Source organism: Phaethon lepturus, unplaced genomic scaffold, assembly GCF_000687285.1.
Source record: "Phaethon lepturus isolate BGI_N335 unplaced genomic scaffold, ASM68728v1 scaffold48823, whole genome shotgun sequence".
NCBI lineage: Eukaryota > Metazoa > Chordata > Aves > Phaethontiformes > Phaethontidae > Phaethon > Phaethon lepturus.
Genome location: NW_010532202.1, coordinates 3,120 through 22,397, shown reverse-complemented (window position 1 = coordinate 22,397; position 19,278 = coordinate 3,120). Strand labels below are relative to the sequence as shown.

The window sequence follows — 19,278 nt, the reverse complement described above, 5'->3', positions numbered from 1 at the left end:
GTCCGCCCCCCCCCCCCCCCCCCCCGGTTGTTTTTTGGGTTTTTTAGGAGCTACTTTTAAAATTGCTTATTTTTCCATTTTTCTATCTAAAATTATCTCGATTCTGCATTGTATTCCTCAGTCTTTCTTATATTGGAACTTTCAATTATGCTGGATTTGATCTGCTCAGGTTTAGAGAGGAGAACAGGCACTTAAGAGTGAAGATAAAGAAATGACAATAAAAAGCTAGTATAGAACAAGAAATTTCTGAACAAGAAATACCAACTGATCGCTGATCAAGCAGTAGTCCCAGGTAACTGATACCGTTCACCTCATCGCTGACATTTGCACAGTGCTGCAAGTAGCATGTGCATTTGCTGGAACGGGATGTCAGATGATTGCAGAGCAAACAGAAAGATACAGGACTGTGGTGGGTCACCATACTTGTGAAAGAGGAAAATCTTGGATGAAGCTTCTCACGCAAGCCTCTTCAGTGTTTACTGCAACAGGTAGGCTTGGAAGCTAGCACAGAAGAAACAAATAGACAGTCAGCCTACAGCTAAGGAAACATCTAACAGGCTTAGATGCAGTTGTCCTGTGTGGTCTTATTTGTCACTGCTCCTGTATACTCCTGTGGAAACTGGGTTTATGCTGATAAGGACTGCAGACTAGAGGAGATGGGGCGTGGACACATGCTCTTCTTCCTGAAGAAAGAGGGAGCTTATGGTAGAGGAGTAGTCAGCTGGAGGATGGTCTCTATGTTTGATATTATAGAATCACAGAATCATTGATGTTGGAAAAGACCTTTGAGATCATCAAGTCCAACCATCAACCCAACACCACCATGTCCCCTAAACCATGTCCCAAAGTGCCACGTCCACACACTTTTTGAACACTTCCAGTGATGGTGACTCCACCACCTCCCTGGGCAGCCTGTTCCAACGTTTGGCCACTCCCTCAGTAAAGAAGTTTTTCCTAATACCTAGTCTAATCCTCTCCTGGTGCAACTTGAGACCATTTCCTCTCATTCTATCACTAGTTACTTGGGAGAAGAGACCACATCCCCCTTTCAGGTAGTTGTAGAGGTCCCCCCTCAGCCTCCTCTTCTCCAGATGAAACAACCCCATTTCCCTCAGCTGCTCCCCATAAAACTTGTTCTCCAGATCCCTCACCATCTTTGTTGCCTTCGTTGCCCTTCTCTGGACACGCTCCAGCACCTCAATGTCCTTCTTGTAGTGAGGGGCCCAAAACTGAACACAGGATTTGAGGTGCGGCCTCACCAGTGCTGAGTACAGGGGCACGATCGCTGCCCTGCTGCTGATGGCCACACTGTTTCTGATACAAAAATAGTCTGCAAATATAGAAATATATCTGCAAACATCGTGTCACTGTTAAGTGTAAATGTGCAGATCTTGGCAAGGCAAGCTGTGGTCCTTCCCCTTTTTGCTAATTCAACAAGACACCCTTAATTTAACTAAGGCAGTCATTTCCTGCCATAGCAAATGGGATGGGCGGCCAAGGAAGTGTGACAGTTCTGACTTGCATGGACTTAATGCTGCAGTATAACCACCTCCAGGGATGGAGCTCCAAGGACAGCCAAGTGTGCTGCAGGGAGGCAAAATTGCTGGCCTCAACAGCAAGCAGTGGTAGTCACCACACCATATAATGACACATACATTTATTTCTTAGGAAATGTGCCAAGTAAGTGGAGACCATTGACATGTTCATATTACAGTGGTTTCTTTTTGTAGAACTACAGTTTTCAGGTCACTGGCTCAAAACTGCAGGAACTAGCAGTTTTAGTGTCTCTAACACAATGACAGTTCCTCCTTCCATGGAGCCGTGACTAATACTTGTGTGCTCTGTGCATCACGGGACTCTTTTCATGAAAAGGGACAAGATAAAGATGATTTTTTAATACTTTTGAAACTTAAGGCCTTGTCTAAAATCTAAGAACATCAGAACCATGTTGGAACCTTTCCCATTGCTTTCCGTGGAATATAAAAGCTTTCTTTGAGAGACCACCTAAAAGAAGATTGCAGAACATCTTGTGTACAGACTTATTTCTTTGTGAACTCCAGAGGGTTACAGAATAAAAGAAAACTAAAATATGCTAGACAATTTAGCTAGAACACAGGACCTAAAGCAGCTGAGTATGGAAAAATGGATGTGTTTGCTTCAGGGATGAGGACAAAACTGAATATATTTTCCATTCTGGGGGACTGTTCTTGCCCTGGAGTGCTCTATTCAGCTTTTTTAATAGCTTTTGAAAAATTCAGGTAACCAGAATTTCCCAGAATACTGTGTATCAGGCAGGTTTTACCAGACCTTATTTAGAGGATGCGGGATAATTGCCATTTCTGTAATATTTTCCAAATGATGCTGACCTTTCCCTTACTGGGAGTGAGGATTGGGCCTGGGACCGCTTGCTTTTTAACAGTAGGTGTGTGAACAACAGCCTTCACGCAAATTTATCCCTCTGGTTTTGACATCTGTAAATTGGAGTTCTACAGACTTTGAAGCCCATATAGGAGAGGCCCCATTTCTGTTTTTAATTCTATTGCAAAATTGCAGAAGGTGTTAATTTTAATATGTATTTTTTTAATATGTATATTTAAAATGTAACTTTTTTTACAGGTGCAGATTCACTCTACAGAAATAGTTTCAGCCTCAGTGATGAAAAGCTTAACTCTCCAACTGCATCTATTCCAAGTTTGCCATCTCCATCAGTAACTCCATGTAAAGGTAAACTTAACTGTTGAAGTTTCTTCCTGATTCTCAAATATGTAGGCTTCTTTCTGTGAGCCAGGATTCACATGCATGTGTTGACTTTTTTTTTTGAAATGACGACAAAACTAAGAATTACTTAGTTAAGCACACTACAGATGCAAGTATTACTGTGTTGATCATAAACAGCAATAGCACACTGCATTAGGTGACCTGGGAACTCTTTTGGTTTTCAAACACTGAGCTGAAGAAAATGGCAGCTTTTGTTGATCAGGAATTGTGGTGCTCCTTACAGAGTGCTTCACTTCAGAATTAACTCATGTTATTTCTAACTTAAGCAACTTAAGTAGCTTAGGTGTCCCATCTAAGTAGAGAAATACTTAGCCTGAACGCAGGGGTGTGCAGTAGGTGACTCCTCAGAAGCCATATGCTGCCATTCAAGTTAACACAGTTACTCAGATCCATGTAGACCTTGCACTGCTGACACAAGCATGCACTACTAATTCCTTCTTCCTTTGTAGCTATGCTGTTCGAGTGGCTTCGGTCTTGCAGCTGATCTAACTCCTTAGAGGCTTGTTTCATTCAAGTTAACTCAGATTAACTCTGGAGTAGAAATATCAATAAGTGAACAGACATACATATGTACTACACGGTACTTTCATTGCAACTAGTCTTCTCAGATGCATGCTCAAGAGCTCTTCATACTTCCATGTCTTTTCCTCATTGACCAGTCACAAAAAAGTAAAATGCTTTTTTTCTAACTAGCATGATACTAGGGAGAAATTATGAGTAACAGTTAATAAGAAGTAGCAAAAATAAAGTTCAGTTAAACTGGCAGGGAATACTTGGCAAGGCATTCCACTAAAGGTCACGATGCTTTTCCTGATGAGAAGACAGAAAGACAGAAATAGAGTTGGACCAGGCTTGGAATAGACCGCAGCAATGAGATAAGGAAGCCACTTCTAGCAAAACTAGACTGAATGGAACCAGTGGTGTTCTCAGGAGTGGAAATTTAGGTGTATGTTTGGATCCAAACATACAGTGTATGGACTAAGATCAGATCTGACATCATAGCAATCCAGTGATACTGACATGATCTAAGAGGTTTAGATCTGGGTAGGACTGGGAGCTAATGAGGTAGGATTTGGTTGGGGCCATGAATCCAGTAGCTGAATAAATGCAAAAAGGAAGAATCCCACAGTAGCAAGGATGTGGTTTATTTGACCTATAGCTTTTTTCTCCACTTAGACCTCCTCTTTTTGAGGAAACTAAACAGGAGATTGCTTTGTTTTTGTCAAATGGAAAACTATAAAAACTAGAATTTTAAATTGGTTTCCCCTGTCTTCTGAAGAATGCTTTTGGACATTGCAGCAACCCTATTGAACTTTTCTGAAAATAATCCATAACATAGAATCATAGAATCTTTGGATTGGAAGGGACCTTTAAAGGTCATCTAGTCCAACCCCCTTGCCATGAGCAGGGACATCTTCAACTAGATCAGGTTGCTCAGAGCCCTGTCCAGCCTGACCTGGAATGTTTCCAGGGATGAGGCATCTACCATCTCTCTGGGCAGCCTGTGTCAGGGTTTCACCACCCTCATTGGGAAAAATTTCTTCCTTAGATCTAGCCTAAATCTACCTTCTTTTAGTTTAAAACCATTACCCCTTGTCCTGTTGCAGCAGGCCCTGCAAAAAAGTCTGGCCTCATCTTTCTTATAAGCCCCCTTGAAGTACTGAAAGGCTGCAATAAGGTCTCCCCAGAGCTTTCTTTTCTCCAGGCTGAACAACCTCAACTCTCTCAGCCTGTCCTCATAGGAGAGATGTTCCATCCAGCATGTTTGATACCACTGAAAATGATTTGGGGGTTGTGTGGTCCATGTGTTCCTTTTGGTCAGAGAAATGTGTCCCGTCTAAGCAGTACTGTCTGTCTTGCATTTTGCAGCGAAGCTTGGAGACACAAAAGAACTGGAAGACTTCATTGCTGATCTTGACAGGACACTAGCAAGTAAGTAGATTTTTATTAGTAAGCTTCATCTCACTTGGTGCTGTCAAAGGGTGATGAAAGCCAGTGTATGGAGGGAGGAGAAGGGGAGAGTGGCAATAGTTTCATGTAACATGGCTTCATTTTAGCTTGCTAGTCCTATGGATCATTATGTGGATAAGAAAGTAACATAGCCTAAACTCTGGTCTTTGCCTAAATGTTCAAGGCATGCAGTTTGGCTCATGTGACAAAGGCTGTACTCTGATGAACCTCTGTCCCCACCTCTGAGGCAGCTGCAATTCACCCCTCCTTGACAGTCTATAGATCAAGTAAACATCACTTTCTTTAAATACTCAAAATTCAGCTAAAAAGTCAGGTTTTGTTTCTTCATTATAAAGCTAAGTAACTGGAGGAGTAGCTGTAGCTGAGGGAAACTTTTTTATTCTACGCCTTGCTTTATGAAAGAATTAAGGAGACCATATCTGTATCTATTGATTTAGATTAAATATCAAAATCCTGTTTGTTCTTGTCTTTATCAAGAATGGAATTTAGACCCAGTTACAGTACTAGGTTTTTCATTATGATTTTTAAAGAAAAACAAAAAAGCCCAAAATAACACCCAAAATAACACCCTCCTATTTCCAACCATGTACTCTGCCTATTCTTCCTGCTTCTTTCTGTGCTGTTACAGACACGATACTGTTGATGGGGTTTTTTTTTTGTATGGACTATAGAGCCCAAACCAAGAAATTGTAGGAATAGACCTAAACAGCAGCATGTACACCACTCCCGCAGTAAACTATGAACTAAGGGTTTCTTGTATTCATTAGGTATTTTCCCTTCCCTATAATTCTTGAACCTTGGCCATCTGCCTTGGACTTAAGACAGCTGCCCTTATGAGCTTCCTACTTCCCTGTTGTCTTACTTGTATCTTAATCCCGGTTTCACTTCTGTTACTTAAAATATATTTCTAGTTTCCTGACTTCTATCATGAACACATGCTTGATCTAACTCTTTCTTTACTACTGAAACCTCATTGACTGATTGTTCTCCTGAAAAACTTCTGAGTTTGAAGGTTTATGTAGAACAATGAAACCCCCAAACCAAATATTTACATTGCTGTATCTTGCACAGACATGTTGCAACTAACTCTTAAGGGGCTGCTTATAGTATATTACTTTCGTTCTCTTGCAAGGCACATCTAAGATTAGGCCAGGGATTGCCACCTGCTTAGTGGTTTGGGTTTTTTTCCTCACAGCTAAGCAAATCTGTAGTTATTTCAGCAGAGTCTCATTTACACAGTGTTACTTGTCTTAGTGATGCACTTATCTTTATCATACATGGAAATCCTGAGGAAAAAGTCCAACTTCCATTTGATATTTATCATGACATTTCTGAGGAATTGTATTTATATGTTTGAAGTTACACAGAAGCATGTACAGATGTCTTTTCAAGCCTAATGCTCTCATTAGAACAGTAATCACCTTGAATTTTTACATACTATCCTTTTGGCTCTCATGTTAATTAAAAAAAGGCATAATTTTGGCTTGTCAGGTAGTGTAGCAAGCTGGGCATAGATAAGGGTGTCTGGTATGTCAGCAACATGCAGTCTTCTTAAATATGGAACTTAATGATCTTTCTTGTTTTGTATTTTCAGGTATGTGAAATGAATCTTTGGCATTATGCTTGCCTATGAATGTCCTCTGAAGGATAAGTGACATCAGTCACTGAGAACTGCTGCCCTTGTCTGATAGTGTTGCTACCCAAGATATTCACCTTATTGAACATAACCTTTGTAAACTCCTACCAGTATTTAACTGGCAACATCAGTTTTGATACTTTGCAGCAGATAGAATAAGATAACTTAAGTGTTACACCTGTGTTTTGCTTTAAAATATAGCTTGAATTTTAATTTAAAGTTGCTTTTATGAAAAATATATTTGTAATTTTATATAGTTAAGAACTTTTAATGCTTTTTTCCATTATAATATATTTTTGTATGCAAATAAACCCTGAACTGGAATACAGATGTCTGAAAGCATATGAACATGTGAACTCTGAAACATAAGTGCAAATTAAGCTCTTATTGAAAACATGAAGCTTTACAATATCTGAAAAGGGTGTATTTCCTTTTAGGCAAAATGTATTATGTTGGCTTCATGTGGAAATTCATATTTTTCTTTTCAAATTGCTTAAATAAGAGTTTTGTACTATGTAAAATTAATACAATCAGGAAAATAATAAAATTGGTCAAACTTACTTCAGATTTGCTTTAATACAGATGAAATAACACTGACTTAGGTGTTGTCATTGAAATGTCTATTTCAAACCCTGTGTAAAAGCTAGCTTTGAAATGACACACCATTCTACATGAAGTACTAGTTGGGAGGTCAGATATTTAGGCCCACAGTTTTAAAGGTACAGAGATCCTCTAGCACCAAGAAAATACATCAGTGTCTGGATGTTTCTGATACCAGACCCTTGGGTCCAAAACAGTCTACAACTCTAAAAAGACTTTCTGGTCATCAGTGTTATGCTGAAAGAGTGGAAAGTGAACCTGTGTTTTGACAAGGAACCTAATTCTTTCCATACGTGTTGGGCACTGGAGATATCATTATGTGAGCTCCCCTCCACCTGCTGCAGGCATTACACTTGACTGTGCTGTCTGAGCCGCTCATGCGATTGCTCTCTAATCCGTTCAGACCAAGTGAGCTGGGCTTGTTTGAACACCAGGTTTTATTTTGAACAAAGCTGGCTAGTGAGCAGTTGCATGAGTGGTTCAGATAGAACCTTGGTATGTTACCATCTTAGAGTGTGTCTGTGCCTGTGGCACAGCTACCAACCAGTTGCTTAGGGACGTTAAAGGATGGATTTGGACCTGTGTTCTGGAGCTAGGGGAAAGTCTGCTGGGTATTTGCTAATGGGAACACCGTGAGGGTGATGCAAATCCATCTTCCCTGTTTTGGATTTTTCTAAAAACTGACCAAAGCATCTGGATCTTGTTAAACACCATAGGATTTTTTTCCAGTTTTATTCACTGGGTACGTTTCAATCAGTCTGAAATAACCTTGAGGTGTGTGTGGGTTTTCTCCTCCTTTCAGGCAAAAGGGCAATGTAAGACGGTGAAATATTTTTCTGAAGAGGAAGAACTCCCTTCAGTGTTTCCTACTGCAGGTTCAGGTGGTAAACTGTCCCTTAGAACAGAAATGGAGTGTGCTGATTTAGGAGGATGAAGTTTCATGTTGTTCTAGGTGAACTTTAAAATCTGTGAATGAAAGTAGGATGGTTCAAGTCTGAGACAGTGATGTGCTTCTACATGCTCTGGGACCTTCTCAGAGGTGCCTGCACAGCAGGAAACCCATTTTGAGCAGCAAGGTAGGCTTGTTCTGGCAAAGTCAGAGCAGTATGGAAATAAGCTATGAGTTGCGGAGGAGGCCACCTCGAGCCATCGTGGGGTGTGGAGCAGATGGGCAGCTGTTTGTTCCTCTCTTCCTCAGATTGGATTGTTGGAGGCATTGGGCATGAGTTTTCCATTTTCCCACTGCATGTTCCATTGTTGCTCAATCCTGTTGAACACTCTGCGTCTATAATCAGTATTTAAAGTTGGATGTCTCCCTTTATAGAGTGCTGTCGCCAAATTAGTACAGTACTTTGGAATGGCAATACTTTGTCCTTACGGACACCCAATTTTGAAGATTTTTCTGGTATAAGCAAAGATTTAAAGCAAGGCGTGTTCCTCATTTTGTGTAATGTCAGCTGGGGATTAAGTCACCATCTGTTTGTGTTTTTTAATCTTATTTATGCATGAACAGGTGGAGACTTCTGCTTGCTTATACAGCAGTTCTGGACATAATCGAATGCAAAATCTGTGTGTCTTCTGTGGAACTGTTGGTCTGAATTCCCTCCAGTTTGTCATGCTCAATTTTGAATGTCTTGCTGTGTCAGAAGGAAGGCACTAATGTAGATTGCATTTCACTGGAGTATGCTTATGACTTAAGTTCATCATCTAATTACATATGACACTGAAAAATGCATTGCTGAGAAAAGTTCCTGCAATACTGTATCCCCAGTGAGCATTGCTGGAGGCTGCACTGTCCTTGTGGACCAACCCGACTTTTTAATCCTTATTTTGACCTCTCTCTTGTGCCGAATTTGGATTCGGAAGAGAGTCTCAGCCCTGTCGTTCCATCGCCACGCATCCACAATTGAAACGAGTAGCTTAGACTAAGCAGATGTATTGCCACAGCTTGTGTAAGGTGAAGTGCAACAATTATTTGCACGTATGCTCTTTACCTGTTGTAAATTCAAGGTTAAATGGATTAGTTTAAACCTCCATCACTGAGGCTTGAGCTAATGTGTCTTATCTTGGGTTTGCTATTGACTCTTGTGTGTCCTGGATGCCATCACCCAGGCTCAGCTGATATGTGGTAACTCATTAAGCTTGGTAATGTGCTCATTTTTCTGAGCCCTTAATAAAAGAGAGCGAAGAGACAAAGGAGGGATTTTCCCCCTCCTCCGCGGCTGCATGTGTGTCTGTAGCCACTACTGATGCACTGACAGCCAAGTGAGATTTTGGGAGGGAGGAAAACAGTTGCATTGGCAGTGACGGAGCTTGCTTATAGGGAAGGGCTCAACCCTTCATGTACACGTTGGGCATGGAACTGATTTTCAGCAGGGTTGCCTAATGCAAAGCATCAGAGAGGGGACGAGAAACCATGTTCACAGCTTCACAGATTCATTTAAGCCTTGGTTTCAGCAGTGGTTGCTTGCAAAGGGGAAACCCCCAGAGAGTGCTTTTGCTTCTGGGAAACATTGGTGTCTACAAACACAGATTTTTTTAGTTTGTATCATTAATTGTTGCTTTTAGATCTTTGTCCAGCTGCTTCACACTGTCTATGCAGCGAAAAGAATTCACCAGTGGGAAAGGTCCACCCAGTGTAGGTCTCTAGAGGAACTCTGATGGAGTTCATCTCGGGAGGTGTTCATCTCAGATGGACCCGGTTGACCATTTGACCACACTGAAGCCCATCTTATGTGAGATTTCATTTATCTGAAGGTGCCTAAATGTGCTAGACATGACATCTGCTAGACTGCTGCAGAGAAACTTCCAGTGTTGTGATGTTTGGGAGCAAAGCAAGTATCATACAGCCAGTATGACAGCAGCAGCCCTTGAACTAAATCCAGCTCTGCATACTAACAGCGTGAACTCCATATTCTCAACGGGGAAAACTCCTGCTTCCTATGTTATGTTCTCCATTACTGACTTCAGTGCAGCCTGGCTAACAGCTCTAGCTGTCTAAATAACTTCACAATAATGTAAGATGATCCTCGCTGCTATATCTCATCATCTTGGAGTTCTAAACCAGATCTTTTCAAGGTCCTTTTCTTTCTTAGAGATTCAAAGCTATCAGTTAAATGCTTGGCTTGTGGGATTAAAACAGGCTAGTCAATACAAAGGGATGCTAATGCTTTTGATTGCTTTTGCTCTTTCATGTCTGTGTTTTCGAAACCAAAGTGTTCATCAGTTTAGCTCTTAAAAACTACAGACTAGAGGCCTGTGCCTCCGTTCTCCCAAGGCATGCAGAGCTCATCGGCTTCTCTAGGAGGCTTGGGGATACTTAAATGGGCTTGAAGCAGGAAATGAGTGTTGCCTTCTCCATAGTGCGTGGCTGTAATACTGACAACCATCCTTCGGATCTGTTTATAATGTATTTCAGACCGGTATTTATAATTAAGAACATTGTCCTTGTCTCAAAAAACAAATCATGGTCTTTTGGTATATATGCAGTCTTCACATTTTCAAAAAAACCCAAATCTTGCTAACGTATCAAATCAGGTCAGGACCGATCCCGCCTGACTTAAGCACTTGGATAAAACACTGATGTTAGGGTGTTGCCCTTGGCTCCTTCAGTTGCCATTACAAGGAGAGGGAGGCTGGATCATCCCCTGATGATGTTCCTTTGCTACAGGGAATATCATAAAAGACTGGGGATAAGCAGGCTTTTCACTTGGGCTTCTTAACCAGCTGCCTAAAGACAAGTGTGTACGTTGAAATAAATCTGCCCACAACTGGTCTTGGAGTGTAACAGTCTGTGGGGCTAGAAGAGCAGAGGCAAAACCACCCAAGTGGCCAGGGTGACCTGTTTTTGGGGGGTTTGCATCGCATTGTGCAAGCACGGCGGTTTGCTTCAGCCCTGTGACTTGGGGCATCTGGCCCCTGCACCGTGCCGAGCAGGATGACAAAGGGGAGCCCCAGGTCAGTGCTTGGGTGTCAAGGCGCTGACCTCCAGGCATTTGCTTTTTGGCTTTAGGCACCCCGAGAGCGTGGTCTCCTCTTGCGCCACTCCTGGCCGGTGCTCTGCGTCGGCAGCCAGCTAACGCACCTTGCCTCCCCACCTCGCGCTCAAGGTCAGGCCAACCGTGCTGGGGCAGCAGGGTGTCTGAAGGCTTTGGGGTTTATTTAAAAAAAAGGATTCTAGGACAATGCCAGTGGGTATCTCAACTGCAGATAATTTCTAGGTTATTTATCCATTACGAGCAGCTTAATGGCTTGAGGACCAAATGGATGCCACTGAAGTCCATGGCAAAATTTGTAGGTGGGCTGGGATTTAGCTCTCTGTGTCAGTACATAGCTGGGCTGGTGGCTCCATCAGTGCTCCAGAAAGTCTTACAAATTGTGAGGGGGGTTAATTTTCTCATGCAATGCAAATAGGAATTTCTGGACACTATTTAAAACATCTCAGGATGTTTAGCGTAATATCTAGGTTAAACTTGAGTGGGTGATCATGTTGTCCGCTGCTTTTTCTCTGTCTCTCTGAGAAGTAGAGTGATTCATGACGGTGGATGGGGCTTGTTGCTGTTCTCCCGTGGGTCTTGGTATCAGGGTTGCACTAAGAGCTTATACCCCCAAATATTTTGCACTTCCGAGCTGTGACTTCAGTGAGCTCTTGCACAGTGTTAAGCTCTGATCTTGGCAATCTGTCTTCATAGACTGTGTCTGAAGGTTGTGTACAGTTTAATAGCTTTATGTTCTTCGAAAACTGACTTACGATCAGTAGCTTTATGTTTGTTTATGTATAGAGTTTATGATGTGAAACAAAATGCATGTTTTTCTTAGAGACCAAACAGAACAGCTTAGTTCTCAGTCTCCAAATAGCATCCCAGATAATTTATTTTGTTGACAGCTGGTACGACGTGCTGCCAATACAACAGTAGTTTATGACACATTAGCAGCTACACATCGCAGCCTCAAAGCTCTTTTGCATGCTCTAATAAATACCACTTTAAAGCACAAGGCAGATTTCTCCAGCATGCAGCAACCCTAACTTAGAGGGAGACGGTGAAAGTTTGGCATTCGCTCAATGGCTTAGCCAAAGGCAACCGGTGGTGTCAGGGGTCTGAAGGCTCCATTACTGCTGGGTTTAGGATTAGGGCCTCTTACTTGCAGCACTTCTGCAGCTTTAAATAATCTCGTAGGAAATGCCTTGTCCTATTTTTTGCCCTCGTTGAACAAAATTAAAAGAAGCAACTTGGTGGTTTTTTCTGAGCTTGCTACTGGGCAGCTCCAGCCACATGGATTGCAGGGAGGCAGTTACGGAGTTCAAGCGCTTTCCAGAAACTTGTCCAAAACAGCATTAGTATCCTTGCTTGGTGTTTTCAGTAGCGCATTTCAGCAGAGACCATGTAGTTCTTCACACCTTCACCAACTGTGCAAGGTACCTCTTAATGTGGAATGCTTCCCATGAGCTCTTCTCTTCCCTCTGCTGTCTTTTGTAGCTAGCAAAACCCCTCCCTCCAGTGCTCCCTTCTCAAATCTGGCCAAAAGATGAGCTTTGCAACCCACCCATCAGCCGGTCCCTCTGCAGAAAGGCAGGAGGCAGAGAGAGACAGTCAGAGGTCGCAGACTCCTTTTCCTCCCTCACCCCCTTTTTGTGGCTCAACGTTCACATGATCTTCTGTGGGAAAGTGCTGTGAGAGACATGAGCCCCTTTCCTGTGGCCTCAGAGGTAGAAAGCAGGCAGAGCCAGAGATGAGCTAATGAGACCCTGCTCATCTCTCCAGGATTGTAAATCTCCTGCATCCCAGCTGGCCCCATCCCCCTGAGTTGGAGTGCCATAGGAAAAGTGTAGGAGTAAATATTGTACATATATAACAAGACATCAGACTCTTGTTTCCTGGACTCTGGCCTTCCCCAGCAGCGTTGGTGCCTCGCAGTGAAACGAGGGACGGCAGCTCCCTCGTCGCATCCCTCCTCGGTGGCCGAATGGGGCTGTGGGGTGGCCCCACTCCTGCCCCCCGCCGGCACCTCTGGCTGAGCTGCAGCCTTGCGCACGCCTTGCCTGCACTACAGCAGCGTCGAGCACTGAAAAGCAATAAAATAAGAAAGGGGCTTTACGTGTAAGGGTTTTTCTGAGATCCGATTTCATACTTTCTCTCCTGCCTCATATAGTTTTCTGTTTCCCCTGTCTGTTTTGCAGGGTGCTTTAACCGCAGGACTTTTAATCAATGTTCTTTCATGCTGATGAGAAGAGATTTAGCGTTACACTTGGCTCTTGTGTTAGAGGGAGGAAATCCTGGCATGTCCATTTGTTCAGGCTTTGCTTAATGCACTTGATAAAAATACAAGGTTTTACCATCACAGAATCTGTGCTACAGAAAGATACATCCAGCGAGCCACTCCAACTTGTTAACATTTTTAAGTCTATGTGTAAATGAAATTATATTTGCTTGCGATTTACTTGTGATTGATATTGAGAATCCCATCAGCTTCACCAAACCCAGCTTTTAGGTTTCTGGATAGCAGAATTTGATAGCAGGCCTGAAAAATATTATTTTGGTGATGCATAACCTTGGCTTCATAACGTTGAGTATAGTTATGCTGGCTCCTCTGTGACTTCTCTATGAGTGACTCCTCTATGACTCCATGACTCCATGATTCCTCTGTGACTCTATGACTCCTATATGACTCTTCTATGACTCTGTGACTCCTCCATGAAGTGACCATGGTCACTTCATCCAGAGGCTGGTCCATGGCATGGTTGCCTGGGATTGTCCAGCAGCTGCGCTGACAAGTCATCTCCAGTTTCCAGTGTCTCTCCTGGAAGTTACTTGCTTTCTAAAGCAGCATGTCCATGTGGGAAGTGCGCACAGCTTCTTGGCAGCTTTTTGAATTTCCCAAGCACATGTGTCAGAATTAACATGAGCAAAACTGATTGCGAAGAGTCCTTGTGATGAGTTTGCTTCAGTGAGGGGCACGGTCCCATGCTCTCAGCCACCTTGTGCTGCTTGCTGAGTATAACTTCAGAGGTAAGACGTGTTTGTTGCACCTCAGAGAAGTAACGTTTTTGCCTCCCATTAGTCTAGTGGTTTTGGCTTTTCACAGAGCTGCTTGGAGACATTGGTCACACTTTGCTGATGGAGACACAGGCCAAAGTCCCATCTCCATTTTGTTTAATACTCACCAAATCCTCTCAAGTGCTGGCTGAATATTCTCCCGTATGTTTATTTTGAATGTACACTGATGGCTATAAGCTGATCCATACGCACCCTGAATTCTATCTGTTTATATTTTATTGCTTTCAGCACTGGTATCATTTTTAGTATCATTTTGGCCTGCTGCATATCAGTTTTAAGCATCAACCATGGGTGCTTTCAAACTCTTGCTGTCACTTTTCTGTATCTCCTGGTCCTCCCAATAGCTGCAATCTGAGGCCTCCGCTGGTGCTGGAAAACTCTCCTAAGGATGCTCTTGCATCTTTCCTCACTGCGTGGTGCTTGGTGTGGGTAGCAGACACGAGCTGTGCTGCCTTTCGGGGCTCCAAGGTCTCTGAGCTGTTCTGCCATGGAGGTTTTTCACCCTTGTCATGTCCACAAGGCCAGAGTCCCTACAGTCCCATACAGGCAGATGGCTGGGTGGCTTCTCTTGACTTGAGGGGTCTTTCCAGCTCTTGATAAACATTAATTGTGGGTCTTCTTCGAGAAACGCTGGCCCATGGTGTTCTTTTTCAGTTGGGTCCCAAAGCTGACCTGCAAGCTGGTTGCTGAGGGGGCATTCCTTCAGCTCCAGCAAAGACCATCTTCAGCTTCAGCTGGTCACCAGCATTGTTAGAAGAGGATGAGCCCAGACAATCCTGTTTAAATATCCCAGTGCCTTCAGATATTTCATGTCCACAGGAGCACAGTTGGCCTTATCTTACTAAAGTAGGTACCTGTAAAAAAAGAGACAATTATGGAAAAACTCATTGTTGGCAGCAATAACGCTACCTTCTTTGTTTTTTCTGGGGTGAAGTGTCAAATCATCTCTGTTCAGCATCTGCGTTTGGCAGCACGTTTCAGTTCTGCTTTGCCCTCGGGTGAAATGCCTTGCTAGAATGCCATAAAAATCACATTGCCCCACAGATCTCAGAACAGATATCTTTGTGAAATGCTGATGCTAAAGTGCTGCCATCCCTCCAGCCTGAAGAAGAACATCAAAGCATTGCCCATGCTTTGGAGTGGGAATAGGACTGTGATGATCCTGAGAAGGGTGCGAGCGTGTGGGGGTGTAGGAACTGATTTTGTAAACTCCCATGGTACACATGATCTCTTCTGGGCTTCATCTCTGCACCATTTTCCTTCCCTTGCTGAAATTACAAAAAAAAAAAAAAAAAAATCCAAAAGAACTGTGTAGCAGGCAAAACCACTACTTTTCACCCCAGATTATTCAATTCTCCTATCGTGAGACATAGTCACCTTAAACGTGCACGTAAAGACAGCCAGATCACAGCATTTACCTTTATTAGGCTTTTTGTTTTCCTTATCCCTTAGGAAGAAAAAAAAACCATGCAGCAGTATCTGCAGCTCAGTCTGCATCTTTGGGAGGATTTTTCTCCCACACAAATTTCTACAACTGACACCAAGTTATTGGAATTTGCTGTCTTTTAGGTTTTTTTCCTTTTCTTTTAAATGGCCCAAATTCACAGGACAGGCCCTGGGTGTATGGGCTGCTTTGTCTATCCTTATCGGGGATGGGGATGGAGGGGAAGGGAACATGCACTTAAAATAGTGGGCAATCTCAACTGGAAAATATTTAAAATGTCAGCTCCGTTTTAGTATTTCTTTAATATGATGCATACATAGTCACTCACATTTCATTTCTGGAGTCTATGGGCTTGTGTTTAAGACTAAAACAAGCTTTTCTCCCAGTGATGGCCGGGCCATCTGCCTCTCTTCCCTAGTCCTCGTGGCTGGGTGAGGACTAAATAAGGAGTCATTCAGCTAACCTCAGCATCTGCCAATTGTGCTTGCTTGGTGACCTTTCAGAAACTGCCTTCTTTTTGCCTAAAAATAAATTTTACGTTACCAAGCCAAAGAGGCAGACTTCCCTATGCATTTTGAATAACATCTTTGTTTGGAAATGTCTCTAGGCTCCCGTATAATGAAAACCTGACGTTAAAAAAACGTGTTTTAAATTGGTGCTGAGTATTGGCTGATACTCAAAATACAATAGGTCGGTTGAGCTTCTGTGTTATCTTGGGGCGTGTCATCATTAGCACCTCATGAAATGGAGGAGAGAGAGAATAAAAACACTCAAACATTTCTGGACACCTTCCCTGAGCAATCTTTTATGCAGGAATTTTTACTTTCAGAGTGCCTCCATTTCGAACCATTGCGCTGTAACGACACATCTAGCTTTTGATGAAAAATTTTCAGGCAGCTCTTATTTCTCAGGCTTATTCTCTCTTTCTACCCAAGGGTGAGCAGTTGGTGTGGTGATGACGATATCCAAAATGGGAAACAGGCTCTGAATGGATCCAGTTCCTCAAGGAAATCCTTTCCTTTTGGGGTTTGGCATGCATATGTATGCATATATACACACACACACGTATAAAAGCTTGGCCTAAAATATGAGAGTGACTATCCTTAAAATGAGAGCTTAGTAGCAGAGGTGAAGCTGCAGAAGCAGGGAAAAGGGTGGGTGGGATTTCAAGGGTGCCAGACTGCGATGGTTTGCCTTCTCGGTGAAAGAGTTTGGTGAAGAGCTCCCAGAGCAAGAACTACGCGAGCCAGCGTGCCTTTGCGTGCAGTACCATGCTAACAGACTGGAAACTGGGATCCCAAAAGCATAATTCCTGCTTTATATCTGTATGTAAAAATACATTTGCAGTAAGTCTGTTAAATCACTGATATAATTTCAGATGGTTTCCTCTACAGTTTATGGACTATTATTTCCCAAAGCCAGTTCCATTGTATCTTTTGCCTCTTGTAATAAATACTTTCAAGATAAATATTGATTTGTCCTGGCTTTTATGAGGGCCAAATGGCAAGCAATTGCAAATGTAGACTTTTTATCTAGAAGGAACACTACTATGTGGTAGCAATGTGTGGTTGCAAACTGACCAAGCTAAAGGGAGAAGGCAGGAAAATCAAACTCCTAGTTTTGCTCAGACAAGGGCTAGGCCTCTCGCTTTGCCTATCCTTTGGCTTTTCTCCAGCTGCTGTGTTGTTGAACTTTTATTTTCCCCATAACCAGGCTGATATCATAGGGATTTGCATGGAAACTGATGCCCTCAGCTCATCTCAGTGCCAGAAGTACAACAGTCTCTTGTTCCTAATGGAAAAAAGATGTAAAATCTCCAGACAGCCCCAGTTCACGTGGTGTGTGATTTGCTAGCCTATATGCAGATGCCATCATCTAATTTCATGAAATTGGAGAAGTAGAGGGAAAAAAAAGTACATATTTATATGGTAAGTGTGTGGATATGTGTTCATCGGCTCAGTGTTTCTCTGCTACTTCTGTTTGCAATCCCCATGGCACCTTGCCTCTGCTGCCTGGGCCATCCCATCCCCTTCTGGGCTGCGTGAAGAACAGGCTCCAGGGTGCTTGGTTATCCCCAAAGGGAGCAAAGATGCCTTTGCTTTGGGACCCTACCACTATCTGCTGCTGTGTTGAGCTCCCTGCAGATTCAGACAAGCATCACTAACGGCTTCTAAGTTTTGCTAAAGTTGTTGGGTACGGTGTCCAGCCCTTTTGGAGGTTAACTTCTTGGTTTAAAGGCAGTTTGACCTCCATCTCTACCAGCTGAAGTAAACCATTGCTCCTCCTCTAGCAGAAGGTAAAAGGAGGTTCAGGAAACGGTAGGAGTCGTAGAATGAAAACCCACTAAAAGCCTTGTGTCCTCTGGCGTGGGTACCCTCATTTGGTACCATCAAAGGAGGAGTGGCAGAAACATGTCCTGAATCACGTTCAAATGCCACTGACACTCACCCAGAGGGAAGAAACCAATGGATAGGCCTTGTGTGTCTTGCCCCTTCCAGCATATTTAGTTCCTGGCCAAAGTTTTCAGAAAAATAAACTGCTTTTAACAGAATTTTGCCCAAACAACACCTAAATATTGACACAGAGCTGTGGCTGCACGGCAAGACTGAATCTACCTGGCTTGTTGTCTCGCTCCTTCAGTAACGAAGGCGCAATCCAAGCTGCGAACAACTCGTAGCGCGATGTTCCTGCCTGATGCAATTTGAAGCAGCCGAGGCAGCAATGTCCACCGGGGAGCCAGCTCAATAAAAATCAAGACCTACTTTAGTGGTGGATTATGTGTAAGCCACAGTCATTTCAGCTTTTAAAGGCTTGGCTTCAGACCATTTTTTCCTATTTAGCTCACTACTTGCTTTAACCAGAGCTGAGAAAGCTGCTGACTCCGGACTGTGAAACCTCAGCGACGTGGATGAGAAGCTGAAGTGACTTAGCGCCAGCGTCCTGCTTGAAGTCACTGCCTGTTGTGTAGTGATGTTCAAAAGGCCCTGAGCTCCTACACCTGACCCCATGTGAGAGCCTCTCCTGGCAGTCTCCATCTGCAAGCCAAATCAACCCAAGTCCCTGACAATTTTAGGGAAATGGTGGCTGTTTGAAATAATGGGCTTCAAAGGGGTCCTTTCCCTGGGCAAGGAAGCTTGAGTGGATGGTTTCCCCTCCTACATACACACAGGTATTCTCTCTTAATGAAATGCGCAGGAATAGTCCCTCCCGTTTACATTTTTTTTGGTAAGCTTGCACCCTTGAGGGCTAGGAGATGCGTCAGTGAAAGGAAATAGAGAGTTTTGAGGGGTGTGTGCGTGGAGGAATCCTGCCCTTTCCTTGGTGGTACTAAGTTGCCCGGGATCTGGCTGTTGGGCCTGCAGGGGTGTGGGAAGGGGCAATGGGCGGGTGTCTGCAGCTCTCTGCCTCCATCCTGGCGTGAAGGGGGTCTCTGAGGAGTGTCTGTCCCCTCTCGGGGACACCCCTTGCAGGCACTCCGTCAGCCAGGCACAGCCACAGGGTCTATTTTTACACGTGTCAGTATTAGGGACAGAAAAGTAGGCTTTATTTACGTAGCATGCATAAGCTCTTTTCTGGCTTTCTTGGGAGAGGTCCTCTTTCCGCTCTCTTCTCCCCACCCCTCAGTCTTCTCCTCTCCTGTCCCCCGTGCTCCCTCCTCTCGCTCCCCTGATGAATTACTCCGGGAACAGGAATCGGGGCTGGCAGGCTCTCCTGCGGCCGGAGGATCGGCCTCGGCAGCGGCGCACAAGCCGGGGTGGTGCAGTTTGGGTGTCCTCCAGGCCCCCCACTGCAGA

General features: G+C 43.6%; 1 protein-coding gene across 1 annotated transcript; it reads left to right on the top strand.

The window, feature by feature from the left end:
* Nucleotides 1-2,616: 2,616 nt before the first annotated feature.
* Nucleotides 2,617-6,683, top strand: RGCC (regulator of cell cycle; the record flags this gene model as incomplete). Its single annotated transcript, XM_010284757.1, has 3 exons — nucleotides 2,617-2,724; nucleotides 4,648-4,710; nucleotides 6,344-6,683. Coding segments are annotated over 3 exons (179 nt in total), but the record flags the coding sequence as incomplete, so codon positions are not given.
* Nucleotides 6,684-19,278: the final 12,595 nt, after the last annotated feature.